Raw genomic sequence first — 18,634 nt, forward strand, 5'->3', positions numbered from 1 at the left:
CAGCATGCCGCGCCGCGCCGGGGGAGGCAGGTGACATTGCTGGGGGCAGCCTCGAGCGCGGGGAGCCGCCCCCCGGAGACCGCGGCCGCGCCCCGGCCCCGAAATATGATCCGGGGCGCTTGGATGTATCCACGAGCAGACGCTGACGCGGCGGTGAGGGTGTGCTGCGCGCCCCGGCACCACGACAAGCCCTGCGCCGACTCCGAGCGGGCCCAGAAATGGCGAATGTCCCTCGCCTCCCTCCTCTTCTTCACCGTGCTCCTGGCTGACCATCTGTGGCTCTGTGCCGGCGCCAAGCTGCGGGCCAAGGAGAGGAGCCTCATGCGGGTGGCCGCGGCCGGGGCCCCGCTCCTGCTGCCCGGGGCCCGGCAGGCGCAGGAGGGCCGCTGCGAGCTGCTCCTCAGCAACCTGACCAAATGGGCTGCGCCCGTCCCCCATTGCACTGGTGCCCGGGGCCGCCTCGACCTGGACTCGGCTTGCGCCACCCTGAATTCTTTGCAACGACTCTTGGGCTCTTTCCCTGCCGCCCCTTTCAGGCCCCCTCCCTCCTCCTCCTCCTCCTCCTCCAAAAGGAACTTCTTACAGGCTTATTTTAGGAACTTCAACCTCTCCTTTTGTGATACTTACACGATCTGGGACCTGCTGCTGGGCATGGCCGGCCCGGACAGCTTGGATTGCAGTTTGGACAACCTGATGGTGGATTTTGTGGCTGCTGCGGCCGGGGCCCTGGACGGGGAGGCGTGTAGCAGCTGCGTGCAGGCGTATCAGAGGCTGGACCAACACGCTCAGGAAAAATACGAGGAGTTTGACCTCTTGCTGGAGAAATACTTGCAGGCGGAGGAGTATTCTGTGCGATCCTGTCTAAGAGACTGCAAGGTAAGGGCCCCCGGGGGGGCAAGCACCTGCCACACCACACTGCAGAAGGAGTTCGGAAGCGCGTGGCACCTGGGTGTGAGCCCTGGCTCCCAGGTCCTGGCTCTTGGGCTTGCTCTTGGCTGTAGCGATCCGGATGCTGGGGGATGCTGTGCTGGTGTCCTGCTTGGAGGGGGTTGCATTGGCAGGACTCCCAGCAACAGGAGAGAAGCAGGTGCTGCGATGTGGTGTAACAGGGCCCTAATTTGGCCCTGAGGCTGGCCCAAGCAATATGCTCAGGATGCTATGCCCCCATAAGTTGAACCATTTGCCCCCTGCCTTGCCCCACGGACAGAAGCAGGGCATCATCCCCAGGCTGGTTCAGGTGGTACTAGCCCCTGGGTGCAGTATGCACCCCAGGCTGTTGCCTGCATGTGTTTCCTCCCCTCCCTCCATGGAGGTACAGCACCCCCAGATCCTCTTTCCCACAGTTGCTGGCTTGCTGCCCCCCAATGGGGGGTAGCAGAGTGGGGCAGGGTGCAGTGCTGGTGGGTGCTGAGCACTAGAGGAGAGCAGGCACTTGCAAACCTTCCCCTAGGCGACGACCTAGGCAGGACCTGTGTGTGACTTACGGTCTAAGTCTGGCCCAGTGGGAAACAGCCGCCCAAAGCATGTGCCTACCTAGGAGGTGCTCCCCTGGAGCCGGAGGCCAGCCAACTCCTTTGCCTGTCTCTAGCTGGGCCTGACTGCCCAGTGGTTTGTAGGAAGGCAAGATCCCCACAATGCACTCAGCCACTTGTTCAGTGCTGTACCAGCTGTGGAGAGGAATCCATTCCTTATGGATGGATTGAGAAGACGTGCTTTCCCCTCACACCAGTTGGATCACACCTCCCAGCCCAGCATCCTCCTTTGATTTTTAATGTATTCCTCTTCCCGTTACCCCAAGCTTTGCTATCACTTCTCATGGCAGTGACACATGGGGTTAATCCCCAGTGTCCTGGCTCTGAACATTAACATGTTCGAGAGCAATTAGGTGACTAAGCTGAGCTCTCCTGGACTCTACCTGTGCCACCTTCCTCTGGATATTATGTCCAGGAAGTGTAATTGTCTTGCTAATTACAAACTTGCCCTTTGTGTCTTGGGCTGAGATAGTGTTCTGTACATTACAACAAAGGGGGTGTTTCCACGTCACCTCAGGGAGGCAATGAGGCCGAATTAAAAAATTAACAGGGTTACTCTTTCTCCGCACTTTCCTGGGAGAGCGCAAAGAAAAACTTAGTGCTGCAGTAATAGTACTGACAACTCCTTTAGCAGTGCTCTTCCATCTGAGCATATTCTGAGCTAGCACATGCATCCAGAGCTGGGCACAGAGTTGTTGAGGTGACATCTTTCTGAAGTGATAAAAAACTGGCAGATGGAGCAAACAGGAGAAAAAGCTACCAGTGATGGGGACATACAGTTGCATAGACTAGGAGTGGCTAAACTGTAGCATGAAAGCCACAAGTGGTACAAGCAGCCTCTATGTGGCAGATCAGGAAGGTGACAGGCAACTCAGTGGCAGATGGGGTAGAAGGCAGAGCAATAGATCCGGCAGAGGAAGGGCATCGGGGTGGCACTCGGGGAAAGTGCAGGGCTAATTTGCGGCATGTCTGCCAAAACCGTTGGCCCGCACTGGCATAGATTAACCAGTCACCACTCACAAGTTCAGAGTCATTTAGAACAAACAAATAAAGCAGACACCAGCAATCTCTACTGGGCATCACCCTACTCATTTCCACCAGGCCTCACAAAAAGGTGGACTGAAAGAGGGGAAAGATCAGTAGCTTTACAGATTAATCCAATGTGTGTTCCATGCATACAGGTCGGCCTTCTGTGGTGGGGGGGAGCACGGAGGTGCTTGTGGGAGCAGTGAGTGAATGAGCTGGCATTGTTGGTAGGGTTGACTCAGTAAAATACAAGTGCTGCAAAGCAGAGAGTGGTGAATGTGTGTATTTCCTGTGTGCATAATTTTACAATTTTCTGGGCTCCTTCAGTTCAGAAGGCCAGTTAGATGCTTTGTGTGTGTAATTGCAGTGGGGGAAGTTTGTATAGAATTCAGAGGCACAAGGAACCAAAATGCAGGGGATGTATATGAGGGGGAGCATTGTAGAGAGGGAATGTTGCATATGATTTAGGCCTCAGTTAAACATACACATCCCTACTGAACTTACCACATGCTTTGTGGAACTGGACTTTCTACAAAAATGGGGTGGGGAATGGTGTATTTGGAGTTTAGAAGGAAAAGTGACAGCCCTGAAAGCTAAGCGCTTAGAAGCAGGGTCCTATTTAATACATATTTTTACCATAGTACACGGGGCAGAAGAACTTAAGAAAGTAACATGTAAGAAATGTCTTTTAAAATGTAGGCGCTGAGGTAGAGACACCAATAAATATATCAAATAGTTTATGAGATTGCTGTGTGTTAATGTGCATCTTTGCATCAGTAAATTACGTCAAGTTTAATCAGGTACATTTGAAAGGTAGCCTTAACTCATGGGCAGAGTACCTGATGGTGCTCTGTTTGGGAGACCTGGCTTTTGGCCTGGGTGGCCTTCAACAGGTGACTGAGGCCAAAGTCTCCCATCTTGGGTCCCTCATTTCATATTTAGCACCCTACGTAGGCACCTGCTTTTCAGAGGCACTGAGCACCTGCAGCTCCTATGGATTTCAGTGTCTCCAGAAAATCAGGCCACTTATTCAAGAGGCTTAAATATGTATTTAGGTGCCTTACTTTAGGCACTCAGATTTGAGAATTTTGACCTTGCCTTCTGTGTGGCTGTTCCCCATTTGTAAAATGAGGCTAAGGCATATGTCAGTTGTTGTGGTGATTAGAGAGTTATGGCCTGATTTTCAAGGTGCTGGGCACCTGCAGCTTTCATTGACTCTAGCTGTGACAGGTTACGGTACATCATGGCTGAAAATCAGGCTGGTTATGTGTATAAAGAAACCTGGATCTGTAAAGCCCTATTCAAATACTGGATAATATTGTGTATTAAAGATGCTGCTACTGGCTGTATGCTGCTCAAAGAATATCTGTATTTAAGCAATATCAAAGGGCTCTTATAGATGAAGAAAACAGCAAAAAATACAGGAATTGAAGATAATGTAGTGATATCAGATAAGCAAATGCATGGTTTCTACATAAATGCTTTGTGAAAGTTCCCTGGCCAGGAAGAATGTAGAGTTTCACATAATACAAGTCCCATTTGGTGGTGGGGGTGGGTTTCTTTATTAAAATCTATTTTCTAACCTGGGTGAGTGTATAAATAAGGGGGAACATTTGGTTTTTCTAAGACAGCCTTTTTGTCACCAGGGGAAAACGCTTTCTGCAAATGATTGTAACTCCCCTTCTTTTGCTGTAGATGAGATAGTATTCTCCACTGTGGGGTAAGGGGAATTTTGAGACTTGCTCCTCTGACAGAGTTGGTAGACTCTGAAGAGAATGATATAATTGTACTAGAGCTGAGGAGATTGAAGCAGGGAGCAAGTAATGAACCCTAGAGAAAACACCTCCCCCTGAGAGTGAAATATCTTTGTGTTAACTATTGTTCTAGTGTTTGTTTGAATGCTAGTGAAATGTTCTGCACTGACCGGGATGTCTCTATAGAACAGATATGGTGCAGGCAGCAAGGATATAAACTTCTTCCACATAGTGCCCCTTACCAATGTCCTTCAGTTTGATCAGGAAGAAGATGATATTTAGGGCTGTGAGGGTGACTCGGACTCTTAAAGAAAGGCCAGTTGATTCTAGTTGTTGTGGTACTCTTGAGCCTTGGATACCTCCTTATGAGGTACTGGACTGAGACCTGCAACTCATTTCACAAAATGACTATTTAAAAAACAAATGTAAAAGCAATGCTGTTGAGGTTGCTTTGGGACTGGTGAAAAGCTCCACACCTTGTTTGCTCTTCCTGAGCCAGGAAGCTATTCAGCACTAAATCATTTGACTCTTCCTCTAATTAAAGCCTTTCTACCTTTCATAATAAATGTTGCAAAACATAAGCCTAGAAGACAATGCAGTCCCAGCTCTACTTGTACATAATTACCCAGAGACCAATCCATCTGCAGAAGCAGGTATCCTACTACTGTAGTAACTTCTTTTCTTCCAGGAGGAACAATGCAGTTCAATAAATATCATAAGTAGAGCTCCTGGGGTGAAGGCTGGGCGAGGGGAGAACCCCAGTGACTTTTGAAGTTTTTATTAGATCTGGGGAATAACCCCTGCCCACTTGCACCTTCAGAACAGAAGTGATCTGTTTTTTACTAAAACAACTCTGGTCTTAAGCAAAGCCTACAGATGATATGGTGAAATTTGCAGACCACTGCTCCATGAGAGTGTGTGATTGCTGGTGAATTTTGGAAAATCTGACTGTTTCACTTCAATCAGAAGACTGAGGACATGAGGCTTGCACAGGCAGTGGGATTGAGAAAAAGCTCTAGGGGGAGTGGGAGGGAAAGGAAGTAGCAGGAGCAAACAGAAATGGGGCATTTTTTTTTCTTGTCTGATCACAAAAACAGCATCAAAGAGGGAGAAGAAGAGTCCTCCCAGGAACACACCTTGGTGCCAATGGAACCCTCCTCACTGCACCAAATCAGGTAGGTCAGTGACCTCCAAATGCCCCATGGGTGGCAGAGGAGGTAGATCATCCCTTATAGTTGTATCATTCTTGGGTGAATGGAATCCAGAACCATGGCGCGATTCAGCCAGAGTGAGCAAGTGCTCCCAAGACAAAGGAGATGCACAAGGCTCTCTTCTTAGTGTAGACTGTCAGCCAATAGAGTCCCACTGTAGCAGGTTTACTGTCATCTGTGTCTCCTCTACTTGCTTCCCTCAGCCCAGATTTACTAGCCCTACTGGGCCCAGGAAGAGATGAGCTGATTGAAAAGCACATGTTTAGTTGCTTGCTGGTTTGTTTGACAACAAGCAAGGACATACAAGTTGAGCCAAAGCTTCTTAGCAAATCAGCTTCAAACATTTGGCTGTTATCTGATCTGGTTGCACAAACTGAGCTGAGCTAGGTCAGGAAAGCCCAGGGTTGCAGGAAGCAGTATAGGTAGTGTAAGGTTTTAAAGCAGGGCTGTCCAACTTCTGAAGTGACCAGGGGCCATGCATCCTGAAGACTGTATCATTGGGGATTTGGGCCCCTGGGCTTCACCCTGCATGGACATTGTCCCCCACAAACACCATTGCAGCGTGGACCTGTGTGGGCCCCCTCTCACCTTCCCCTCCCCCCATGCTGCTGCACTATGCACTGCATAATCTTGGCTTCACCTTAAGTGCCCCATGCCATGCCGCGCTGGCCCCTGATGTGGGTGCGGAATGTGGGAGCCAGAGGAGGGAAGGGAAGCCCGGAGACTCTTGACTGCTCTTGCAGCTGGTGTAATAGGGTAGGTTGAGTCCTAGCTGTCTGCTGTCTGCTGTTCTAAAACATTGGCTATGCACTGATGTGTTGACACCTTACAACACAGACTGTGCCCCAAGGAGCCAGGAATATAAAAGCCAAGCAATGATTAAGAAATAAAATCACAGTGGGAGTCACAAAGATGGAAACTGTATAGCATGGTTCATTCGATGTATAAGGAATACAGCTGCTTAGATTAATCATTGCAATAACATTCATAGTGCATTAGCCTTTTTTCTGTTTGGGAATAATTCATAGACTAATCCTAATTTTTGCAAACATTTTTGTTACTCCTAGAGGGGCACCATTCGCTTTAAATTACCCTCTGAAAATATTTTACTTATTACTGTTACAACTAACACCAAAGATCCCCATAGCTAGGAGGCATTAAAGCAGGAAGATGCATTTCTGTATTTTACTGTTCATTTCCTTTTTGCATTTAGCAGTACTTTCTGCAGAGTTGGTTTCATGGTTGTGCCTGTGTGCTGGGTTCACGTGGGTCTTTCATACAGCACCAAGGGAATGGAAAGAAAGAAAGTGCAATTGTAAAATGACAATACTGTAAATGGCAAGGGAATGTAGTGCTAGGAGTAGCAGCTGAAACAACTTTTAACTCATTTGGGGAAAATGAGTTAAAAGTCCAGATTGACATTCCCCCTCTACTATAGTGCCTACAAGCCAGTTACTGATGTCTGCTGTAGGTGGCAACAGGAGAGAACTGGGTCTTGCTTTTCTGTTTATAAGAGAAAAAAATTGAATTGCCTGCTTCAGTTGTATCCATTTGGTCATTCCCCTCTGCCTGTTGTATGCTGCTTAGGCCCTGCTGCTGCAAGGCTCATGTGCATGCTAAACTTCATGCATGGAGCAGGTCTGTTGAAGCCAATGGATGAAGTTTTTTTCAGAAGAGCGTAGGGAGTTAAACACCCAGATTCCACTGAACTTTGCTGCCTTTGAAAATCCTGGCCAAAGGGGACTCTTCACGGTGTGTGAGCAATTGCATGCATCTTTGCAAGACTGTGGTCTTGGACCGTGAGATCCTTGAGTCAGGGATGGTCTCTTTCCAGGAATGTATAGCACTCAGAATAACAAGAGCCCTGGGCACTACTGCCACGTGCATTATATTCTCAGCTGATGTAAATATATTTTGCTCCACTTAAGTCAATGGATCTACGCTAGTTTATACCCACAAAGAAGCTGGGCCTAAATACTAGCCACATGGCATGAACAAAACATATGTATGAGAAATTTTACAAAGTATTTACTTTGATTATAGGCTATTTGTTCTGCCTAGCAAATGACAGCTCTCCAAAGTTGAGCCCATGTGTGGCATTACCCCTCTTCTTGACTGGAGGAATGAAACGTTTTGAGCAGAAGAACAAATAATGAATTTGCATACTCTGATACAGATTAACATGAAAATCCTCATTAATGCTGTGGTTCATGGAACTTTTGGGAACATTTTCACAAATACCCACTAGCCACCTGAGTGCTGGCACATCACTTCTTGTGTCACTGAGACATCTAAGGGCCCAACCAAAGATAAGGGCTCCTTTCTTTGCTGTCATGTACTTCGGGGTAGCAGCAGAGTGAAATTTAGGTTTCTCCTTATTCAGTTAGTACTAGCTCAAAAAGTGAAGGTTCAGTGCTGTGAGAATGAGGCCATAATATAAAGGCAGGTCAGTGGCTGGAACAGTCCTTGTAGTTTTGAGCCAGCCCTGAGCCAAAGGTCCTTTTAACATTTGTAGGTCTGCTTGTTGTTTGGGCTCCTTTCTCCAATGAAGCAAAAAAATGCTCTCTAACTTAGCCACTACAAAATTGAAGGTTTGTTTTCTTAAAGGTATAAGCACTGTAATTATGTTATTTCTCCCTAAAAATAGCTGCTGCAGAGGGCTTTGTCTAATGTGCTAACTCTAAACACAAAATCCCCCTAAAAGAGTGTAAGGGAAAATAAATAACAATGGGACAAAGTCATCTTGTGGACTTGGAACTGATTGTGTGTGGGAAACAATGCTATTGTAGCTGGTTTCTTCTTGGAGCAGAGAGATGTTAACAGCAGGGAACCCTACAGTTGGTATATTAGTTAATATGTCAGTGAGCTAGAGGAGGAGTTGAACAGAGAATTGGTGGCATTTGCTGATGACACTAAACAGTTTATTAAGAAAAACTAGAATGTGCTGAGGAAGCTACATTCTGTTTGCAAAGCTAAAGTCTACAGTGATTTACTTCCAAGCTCTATTTTCTTCTTAACCATCAGAGGTGGGGACAGGGCACTCAGATAAAAGGATTCCTTTTGGACACTGATGTTTAGTGAAAGAACAGAGACTAATGCGAGTTCCTGATGGACTCAAATGCATTGTTAAGCTGAACAGCCAGGTGGCAGCTAAAATTCACATTGGATAAGAACATGGTAAAGCACATGGGCAAAACCATCCAAAGATGCCCTAGGCAGGAACTAACAGGTCCTGAAAACATGTCCCCTTGTGACTTTAGAGTTCTGTAGCTGGCAAGGTCAATCTTAGTTTTAATTTGAAAGCCAAAGATGTCGTCAAGGCTCCTTGTCTTCAGAAAAACTTGGAAACTGAAAGCAATACAAATATACCTCTGTGGTGCAGGGTCTGTCATTCCAACTCAGCCAGAAACCAAGATTGTGATTTCAGGGCTGTTGGGAACAGAAACCACAGATAGGTTTAGGGCTAACACAAGCTCCCTCGTGGCTGCAGGAGACAGTCCTCTGAGTGCCCAGTTTGACCAGTGGCCTCAGCTGGACAGCTCAGTCGCATACAATAGCATGCCAAGCTGAAACAGAGCACAGGACTGAAAGGTATGTCTTGCATTTGTGTCACTGCTGCTACTGAATACCTCTTCAGCATTCACCAAGTCACTTAGGGCATACCCTTACGGTGGTAGCTAGGAGTGTGTCCCGTCACTAAAGCTTTCAAGTGTACTTCACCCATGTGCCCCTCATGCTCAGGACCCAGGAACACAGCTCTGTGGGTACTCTACAGCCATTCCAGAGTCACTCTCAAGACCCCTATCTCCAGCACATGTGAAAGCGACCTCAGGGATTGACCCCAGAGAGGCCTTTCTGGTGTATTTCCATGTTGGGAGTGTGCACACGCAGGTGGGTGATGTGTATAATTGGGAGCCTTGGTCATGGGACAGGGTGCCATTGTGGTAATGAATGACATACTCTTCATAATCTGCCTCAGGCTTTTTGATCTGTAAATGCTTCTTCATTTGAGGGCAGGGAGTAAGGTTTCATACTGAAGAGACATTTTGACAAAATGTCCATGGTTTCTATTGAACTGGTTTTTCTCTTGTCCAGATGTCACCTGCCCAACCTTCTGACAAAGCATACGTTTGTAATGGACATAGTGTGATGTAAACCGCACAACCCAAGGACAGTGATCAGCCTAGACCGGCAGCAGCTGGCCAGAGACTTCACAGGCACCCTGGGCTAAACAATAGAATGGTCTTTGGGCTGCCCATTTTATTATTCTTGTTCAACCAGAAACAACCTAAGCCATCAGTCTTGGGCTGTGATCCCTTGCAGCTGATCAGCCTGTGAACTCTGACCAGCAACAGAACACTGAACTCCGCCCCCCTCCACCCCTATAATGGGCAGCTCATGATCCCACAGCATGTTCCCTGTCTGTTCCTCTCATTACTAGCCCAAGTTCAGCTGCTGCTTATTGCCTCTAGTCGGGGTGTTCCCTAGTGGGGACTAGGATAACCAAACTCCCCTCCTCTACAACACTGATTTAGGAAGGCAACGTGTGAAGGAACCACTGGAGTATGGTGCTGCTGGTTGGTGGTGCCCTAGGAGAACCCCAAATACAAGCTCTGTAGGCTGCTACAATGAGCAAAGGCAAAGCTCTACCCTTACATAGGTTCTCTGGACCAGATGTTAATAAGTTTGGTCAGAAGCTGTATGTTTCTAAAACTTTGCTCTTTGTTATTGTTCATGTCTTTGTTAACACTTCAGCAGTGTGCTCGGCTCCCTGCAAGACATTTGCTGCCATAGAGACCTTCCATTGGAGGAGACAGATTGGTGCCAAATGCTCTTGGAGGATTGCAGAAAATATAGTTTCCTTTAGATCACTTTTGAAAATCCTAAATTCTTTTCTTTTCTAATTTTTTGGGTTTGGGAGAAAATGTAGGTGTTGCAGAAGACATGGGTCTTCAGATCTGAGAGAGGAGCAGATGAGAGTGCAGGAGACTGGGGAAGTACAGGATGGGAGCATGTAGGAAGATTGGTGCAGTCTGCTCCATGCTGAGTTGGAGTGGGTGGCAAGCCACCCCAGACAGCATGTTAAAGGGACCATCAGGTACCCAGGCCCGGGCAGGGCTCAGATTTTAGTGGGATATGCCTCTTTAGGGTGGTGTGATTTACCCATATTCATCAGAATTAAAACCTCTCAGTTATTCATGTCTGGATTTCCCAGTGCTCCCCGTCTCCTTTGTGCCTCTGTCTATCAAACTGCAAGCTTGGCAGGTTAGGGACTGTCTCTGCTCTTGTGTATTGTATGGTATCAAGAACATGGCTGGCACTAGGCAAATAAATAAGAAATTCATATTTGTAATATGTCTGAGTCCACGGTGGAGGACCTTGAAGAGAGAATAGAATGCAGAAGTGAGCAACAATAGGAAGCAGCGAAGACTGAAAACAGCAGTAAAGGAACAAAGCAGAAGTGAGAAGGTACCATGGGAATGAGCGACAGAGTGGGGCAAAAACAAGGTGGGAAGAGGAGAAAGATGCTGCTGCTCAGAGAAAGAAGGAATAAAGCTAACTAAACTCAGTATAGAAATGAGACACAAGACAACAATCTGGAGATGGACAAAATGAGTCAGAAAGGAAGGAGAGACAGGGAATGAAGTGGTAAAGGAAGGGACTAAAGCCGAAGAGATGCATGGCTTTTAGATTAGTGAATTGTATTGGATTTGTTTACACTCCTTTGCATCTCTGGCAGTCTGGAGCCCAGGGATGGGCTCTGAGTTATGTTAATACCATGAGTTACTCTGGATCCCACCATTAAGTTACTTTCTCCATCTTTAACACTTTTCCTGTGGGAGTTGCCCCAGTGGCTTCCAAAACCCTGCTCTGTGTGGAGAATTGTCCACTGAATGTTGCTTTCAGTGTTGACAGCTGCAGGTCCTGGGCTCCAGCGTTCTGCTTTCGGTTGGAAAGCAGAAAAGTGTAGTAAGTCAGCCCCAAAATGTTAAGGCCAGCTTTTGCCTCAGAACATGAAGGTTTCTGTGAAGAATAGGACTTGGGAAGAGAGCTCTGTGGAATCGCCTGCAGTAAGAAGCCAATAAGAGTTGAGGTAGAAACAACTGAGAGTCATGTTATAATGGCACATAGCCTAGCAAATAGTGGGATGCCATAAATTTGGCCAGTGTTTCATCTTCCTTCCCCCTCTATAAACATTGAGCTATGGCTGAAAATGTTCAGTGAGGGGTAGAAGAATTGTGGTAGGAGCAATGCATGTATAGGTTGATACAGCATGGAAGGGAGAGGGAAGATTGATTTGGTGAAAAATGGGTTCAGCAGGATCCACCAGTGAGATTATGCAGAAATGTTGAAAGCCCCTGCTCCCTGTACAGGGAGGGCTATGGCAGGGACCCAGGTAACCAGTTGGTATCTGAAAGGTCAACCCCAAGAAGGGGGAGGGACTGTTTTTTGTGGGGCAGAACAGATGCAGCTAAAAGGAACACCAAAGAATTAACAAGGGGGAGGTTTTGCTGCCTACTGGTAAAACATTCCAGCAGGAGATAATCCCCAAAGGAAGGGTAATTTATCTGTGACTTAAAACAGGACATCAGAATATACCAGACTGAACATTAATGCCCAGGACAAAATCCTGGCTCCTTTGATTGGGGCGGGGGGGGGTGCAAAATGCCACATCTATGAGGTTGCCTTGCTGTGATCTATGGGTCTCTTCCAACTGTGACTTCTATCATTTTTGGACACAGCTCTCTGAGGATTAGAAAAGGGTTCAGGGTTTAAGATTGCTGTCCCTTTGGTTAACATTGAGTCATATGACTGTTGGGATAGGAGCCATGGTCACTAACAACTGATAAAAGACCCCAGTTTCCCTTATTTCATTGAGGAGCAGTGCTTTCTTGGCACAGTTTTGCAGGTCCATGTAGTTTTGGGATTGCCACGGATATGGTTAGTAATAATGGCTTAGCTCTTCTTATCCATAGACCTCAAAGCATCTGACATGGGAGGGTCGGTCTTGGCTTCTTACTGTAAAAAGGGAATTAAGGCACAGAGATGATGTGATTTCCCCAGGGTCATGCAGTAGGCCGGTGATGGAGCTGGAAACAAGCTCCTCTCTCCTGTGTCATAATATGGTGTTCTGTGCATTGGAGTACACAGCCCCTGCCTATGCTGGGGGTGCAATTTATACATTGTGTGTACTGAAAGCTTGTCACCCAAGTGCCCTGATGAAAGGAGCAATGAGGTTCAAGTCTAAACCTCTCCAGCTCAGACTGGCTGGATTTCAGTTATTCCTCCTCCTGCCAGTTTCCACCCCGCTTACAGGTGGAAGCAGGGCATATCCACCTCTTGCCCACTCCCTGTATGGCAGCAGTTTTCCATTTCCACACACTGCATGTGTGCTGGCCTCTGCACTCAAGTCACAGATGCTTTTCTGGCTTCCACACAAGCTAGTGAGCTATCTGAACACCTTCAAAGTCCAGGCTTTTTTTTTTTTTTCTTCTATATTTGCCCCTAGGCAAACAAATGTTTTTGGTCCCTGGTGCATCTCTTATGTCTGCAGTCCTCACTGGGTCTCGGAAGGTGAAAGGATTGCTTTCCAGGGACCTATAGTTTCATGCTACAAACCAAGTTTGCTTCAGTAGAAGACAGCAAGCAGCTCGTGTGACCCAGTTGCTTCCGAAAATGTGAAGCATGTTGTAAAATGGCTGAGACATTTAGCTTTGAAAAACAGCATGTGCCGTAACTGCTTTTCATAAGAACAGCAACTACGCACTCGGGGAGTAGATGTTTAGGAAGAGCTGCCGCAGTCTAGCAAGTAAATACCCGCTTCAGATCGCCTACATCTGAACATGACATTCTTGTGTGTCATAGTCTATCCTGCCAGCTTTTGCTGCTAGTCGGGGAGAGTTTTCTTTAAGTGCTATCCAAAAAAAAAAGCTACTAATGCAGTGTTCAAGGCTAACAGCGTGAGGCAAATACAAGGCAAGAAACCCAAAGGTTAGGTCTATGCACTGACCTCAGTTCATCCTGCTGGTCCCTGGTGCTTGCTTAAATCATGTTATATTTTTAGTTCATTTTGTTTAGGCTTCCATAAATAACAATTTGTTGTTCTCATCAATATTTGTGTTGAAAGGCCAGGCCTTTCTGGCACCAGCAATCAAAAGTGCATCTGTGTTGCCTTTAGATTTCGTGCCTTCTGTCAGTTTGTCACAACCTGCCCATCACCAAGAGTAGTTTATTGATCAGCCACTGTCTAAAGTTATTTCAGACTTTAACATTCTGTCTTGTAATATATCACTGAGATTACGAACCCTCCATATAAAGTAGTTCCAAAAGTTGCCCTGAAAGACTGTATTTTAAAAAACAAAACCATTACTTTTTTTGTTGGTGGCAACATGACATTTTACTTGCATTTCATGAGGTAAGAAAAAATTCCAGAGTAAACAATGGACTAAATACGTAAATTGCCAAGCTTGACCAGAACCATATGTGTAAACCTCACTGAACACAAAAATGCATCAAACACAATTTCTATATAGACAGAGGTCATCACTCTGCAGTGATGCGATTAAGTCACATAAAGAACTTGAGCAAAAGAAATCTGCAGTTATGTTTGTGCTGTACTGAAATCATATCCTCTAATGCAGTGATAGTTGTGTGCCTTGTGTGAAACTCATCTTCAGACCTTTAAAGCAAAGAGTAAAGGTCATTTGCTATATTCGAAAAACCTCAAAGCTAGAAATGAATCATGTAGTTTTGCTTTATAATAACAAAATGGATGCAAAAAACTGTTATTTTCACAATAAAACCTATTTTATTTCTAACATTGCCCTGGGGTGGATTGGGAGGGCTAGCAGGCCCTTACTAGGTGGGCATGGTTACTGCTTGAGCCCTGTCAGATGATTTACTTCTGCTTCCCATCCTGGAGAACTTGAAAGTGCTTTGCAGCTGCATACATAAAGTAGGCTGAAACAGTGCTGCTGACTCTGGTGAGCTTTTTATCCTGAGCACTGTGATTTTTGGCTTCTTCTGGAGAAGCTGTTGTGACTATTCAGTAAGCGTCTGCCTTGACGCTTGTCATGGAGAAAGAAGGGAGGGAAAGCAGACGCCCACATGTGCCTGGTAGCTTACAGGGTGATGTACTGAGCCTGAGCAAGGCAGCCAGCCATTCTATCCTGGCAGCTCAGCTGAGTGGTGCTAACATTGCCAGGCCCCTCCCAGTGCACAGTTTTAATCGAACCTTCACCTACCTCAGAGGTAACCATCAATCATTCATTTTATAGATCAGACTGTTGAGAGCCTCCACTGTGCCACTTCAGGCAGAGCTGGGAATAAAACCCGGGTCATCAATCTACAGAGCCACACATTCGCAGTCTTTGGGAAGGAATAACCCAGATTGCTTACTCTGACAACTCATGCTAACACAGTTTGGCTCTGTGTCATCCTTTAGAGAGTGGACCACTTGCATAGGGTTGTGAGGCTGCTATGCTCCATATACTAGCATGCCAGTTTCTGTAACGTAAGTGCTAGGGGATCATGCTTCTTGAGTCCAGAGGGCAGCAGTTCAGTCCGCACAGATTATGTGAACAGAAGCTTGTATTAGATTTGGCTTTAGCAACCAGTCCACACTGTGCCCCACCAGAGCCAAGAAAAGAAACTAGAGATCCTGCTGCCCGACTTTCCATTGCTGTCTCAAAGACTTGTACTGGTGAAGTATAAGCTGGACCACAGTGAAGATCACAGCTTGTTTTCTTTCCTTCTGCCTCCAGTCATTCCTGTCACTGATATCAGAGGGCTCTGTGCTATGGGCTTGAAGGCTTAAATGGATTTATGCCTAAAATGCCTAGAATTTCCATCCCACGGATAATTTTGCATTTCTACATATTTCTCATTCTACCTTAGATAGGAAAGGCATTTACGTCTTTTAAAAATTTTCTACATCAGAAGAACTGAAAAGTTTCTGGTCCAAATTCCTTGTTTATCCATGGTTCTGGAAGTTTGTGAAGCAGGTAGCCCTGGGAACCTGCTAGCCATGGGAACCTGCTAGGCAGGGCACTTGGAAGCCTGCCTAGCAGGTTTCCAAGGGGCTTGGAAGGCCAAGGAAACCAAGCCCCCCGGCTTCTCAGCAGGGGGTTGCTAGGGAGTCGAGGGAAGCAGGAAAGCATATGGCTGAGCTGATGGGAAACCAGGAAAATATTCTGATGGAATCAGCACACTCCCGTAAGTTCGTTCTGTTCTGGTTGGATAAGCATTTTCTGTTGAGATACCCTGACCAGCTCTGCCTACGGCCTCTGTGGGGTGAAGCGTATGTGTTTGTTAATGTCAGGACCTGGAGTAATTGCTGAAATTGTTTGAGGCTTTAGATGAGGATAGTTAGAAAGAAGTTTGGAAATCCTGTTTTGCTGCTGCATTTTTGTGCTTGGCTACTGGGAGCTGTCCTTTTTAAAACAGGAGCAGAGGCTGAAAGCAGTGTATTTTGCCTGTGTGCCCAGAGAGTGGGAGACCCTGCCTCTGAAATCTCCAAAAAGGTCAGAACTTGATTGATACAAACTCATCTTCCCAGGAGCCTGCCTTATCCTCAGAGCTGTAACCTAAGTAACTACTGGGGGACAGGATGCCTCAGGGAGTTGCTAATAAGCCACAGAGATTTAATTGGGGGTAAAAATCCCACTTATTTTTATAAATGATCAAGCTCCATCTTAAAAGGGGTTGGATGGATGGTGCCTGACAGAGCATTTGACCCTTTCAGTTTCATGTGCCCAAGGTGATCAGTCAGTTGTTTGAATGCAATCTGGAGATCAAAAGTTGTGCCTATCTCAGGGAAGTGTGGAAGTACCTGAAGGCGATTCGATGGATTGCTAGTCATGCTTCTACTACTGTATAAACTTGCCACTGTGCTTTGCAACAAACCGTAAATTCTTTGAGCAGGGATAATATAAGGTTGTATGGGGCCTAGCACAGCAAGGCCTTGGTCTCAGTTGTGTTCTCCATTGAGAGCTCCTGAAGAGACCTACATCCTCTAAAGCATGAGGCACTTATGGGAGGTGCCAGTTCTATAATTGTTACCCAGCTATTAAAAGGGGGGGCGGTAAGGGGAGCTCAAAAATGACAGTCTTTTTCTTTTACTATCTCATGGTCTTTTGTACAGTCTTCTCAATGTTTGGGGCCTGACTGAAGATATTTGAATAGTTAGGCTTGTTAGTACTGCCAACATGCAGTCTCTTCTGAGGTGGATGGTAGCATCCATGAATACAGCAGACAGCAACACCTCCACTTCTCTGCTGAAAAGTGCATCTGAACCCTTACTAGCTAATGCAAAGTAGGCAGGCCCTTGGTTTGTAAGGCCTTGTTCAAATGATCCAACATATCCGATACGAAGGGCCGCACTGTAGCCTGATGAAAGTCCCATCTGTGGTTCTAGAGAGGGGATGTGCTGCAGACCTGTTGTTCAAAGTGGCAAGCCATCTTCCTAGCTTTAGAATTAAATGGTTTCTAGTGACAATTCCAGCTGTTTCTGCTGCATGAATTAGCTGGGCAAGTTGGTAGTTTCATTTGACATGGCAGCTTGTTAGTGCATGGGAAATATCTGCAGGCTTGTCTCTCTGCTTCCTGCATTGTAGTGTCTCTTGCTATTGATGGCTCCCTGTTTATCTCAGTTCTCCGGTGCATGCCAACCGGGGAGGGAAACTAGAGAGGGACATGAGGCCCTGTCTCCTTTCCTTCCCCCTGTAAGTGCTACATGCTCACATTTCCAGAGGTGCTGGACATGTTACCCTGAGCAATGCTTGCAGTTTCTGCCAGCCCAGGGCATGAATCCCCAAGGACTCAAACCAAGGGCCTAAACTAAAACCCATGGAAGATAGTGGGGATCTTTCATGATTTCCAGTAGGAGTTGGATTACACTAATAAAAGTCTAGGGTTTCTCACCCATGTGTATGTTATTGTTGGGCTGCAACACAACCTAAATTGGCAGGTAATCGGGTCCCATTTGTCTACTTGTAAATAAGAGTAGGTTATTTGTCTCCAGTAAACACAAAGCCTGGTGATTTAAATTAGAAAACAGAATGGAAATCCATGTGTGGGGGCTCTGGTCCTACATGGTATTTGAGCTTAGTGGGTCTCTGCTCTGGTGTAATGACTTACTCATCCCAGCAGTGGACTGTCTGGTGGGCAGTGCCTTTGGGGAAGCTCTCAGCTAACTCTCTAAGACCAAGTTTATGTTGATGCTTTCTGGATAGAAATGAACTGCTGCTACGGTTCTCCTGGTGGCTACATAAATCTGTGGAAAAGGATAGGGTCTCACTCAGGTCCATGTACTGAGGAAAACATCCTCTATGCTGCATGACTATCCTGTCAAGCATTTAACCACTGAGAGTTTAGACAGCAGTCATACACAACTGATGAGCTGTGGTGGCGCAGTATTGTTGTCTGCTTGCTGGTGCAATCAAGGATTAAAGGGAGGGATGCTGTCCACAGAAAAAACTTACATATTTTCTTTAATTCCTTCCTTGTGCTACTCGCACCTTGGATCATTAAGGCTTAAAACTGTAACAGTCCCATCTCTGTTCTTCCTGTAATATAAAGAGTCCATCTGTACCAGGGTACCTGAGCCACCTATATTCAGTAACAGAGACCTGAACCGCCTTAAACCAGGGTCATTGGTGGCACCTAAACTGATGCTGTAGGCCTGACTTCAGTGAAGCAAAGCCAGTTTGTACCAGGAGAAACTTGGTCTCCAAGCATTTGCTTTTTGCCTTTTCCTCAGCTGGGGCAGTGACACCACTCCACCCTGGCCAGACCTCAGGTCTCTAACACCTGTCTAGAGATGCTTTATCTAGGCTCACGATGCCTCAGAGGGAAGGCTTCAAACTCCCCAAGTGCCATGCTCTCACTGAAATTAAAATGATGAAATTCGCATAGTGTAAGGCTTCCAAACAGGGGTTAATCTCCAGAGAGTTTGACCTTTAGTTAAATAGCACTTTTATTCATTGGATAATTGTTGCTGATCCATGAGGTGGACATTGAAGACTTGTTTAAAAAAATAAATCTATATTTTTGGGACAATTTCCATTTACACTGCTTGGCAAACCAAGGCTTCATCCTGATCTGTGCTCTT

At 46.3% G+C, this 18,634-nt stretch overlaps 1 protein-coding gene across 1 annotated transcript in view; it reads left to right on the forward strand.

Annotated features, from left to right (window-relative positions):
• The first annotated feature begins 6 nt into the window (after positions 1 to 6).
• Positions 7 to 18,634, forward strand: part of FAM155B (family with sequence similarity 155 member B) — a 74,172-nt gene continuing 55,544 nt past the window's right edge. Inside the window, exon 1 of the mRNA XM_019536230.1 lies at positions 7 to 876. Coding sequence (XP_019391775.1) covers positions 106 to 876 — 771 coding nt within the window. The 5' untranslated portion in view covers positions 7 to 105. The remainder of the gene's footprint in view (positions 877 to 18,634) is intronic.

The sequence above is a fragment of the Crocodylus porosus genome, unplaced genomic scaffold (assembly GCF_001723895.1).
Source record: "Crocodylus porosus isolate Cpor-Errol unplaced genomic scaffold, CroPor_comp1, whole genome shotgun sequence".
Taxonomy (NCBI): domain Eukaryota; kingdom Metazoa; phylum Chordata; order Crocodylia; family Crocodylidae; genus Crocodylus; species Crocodylus porosus.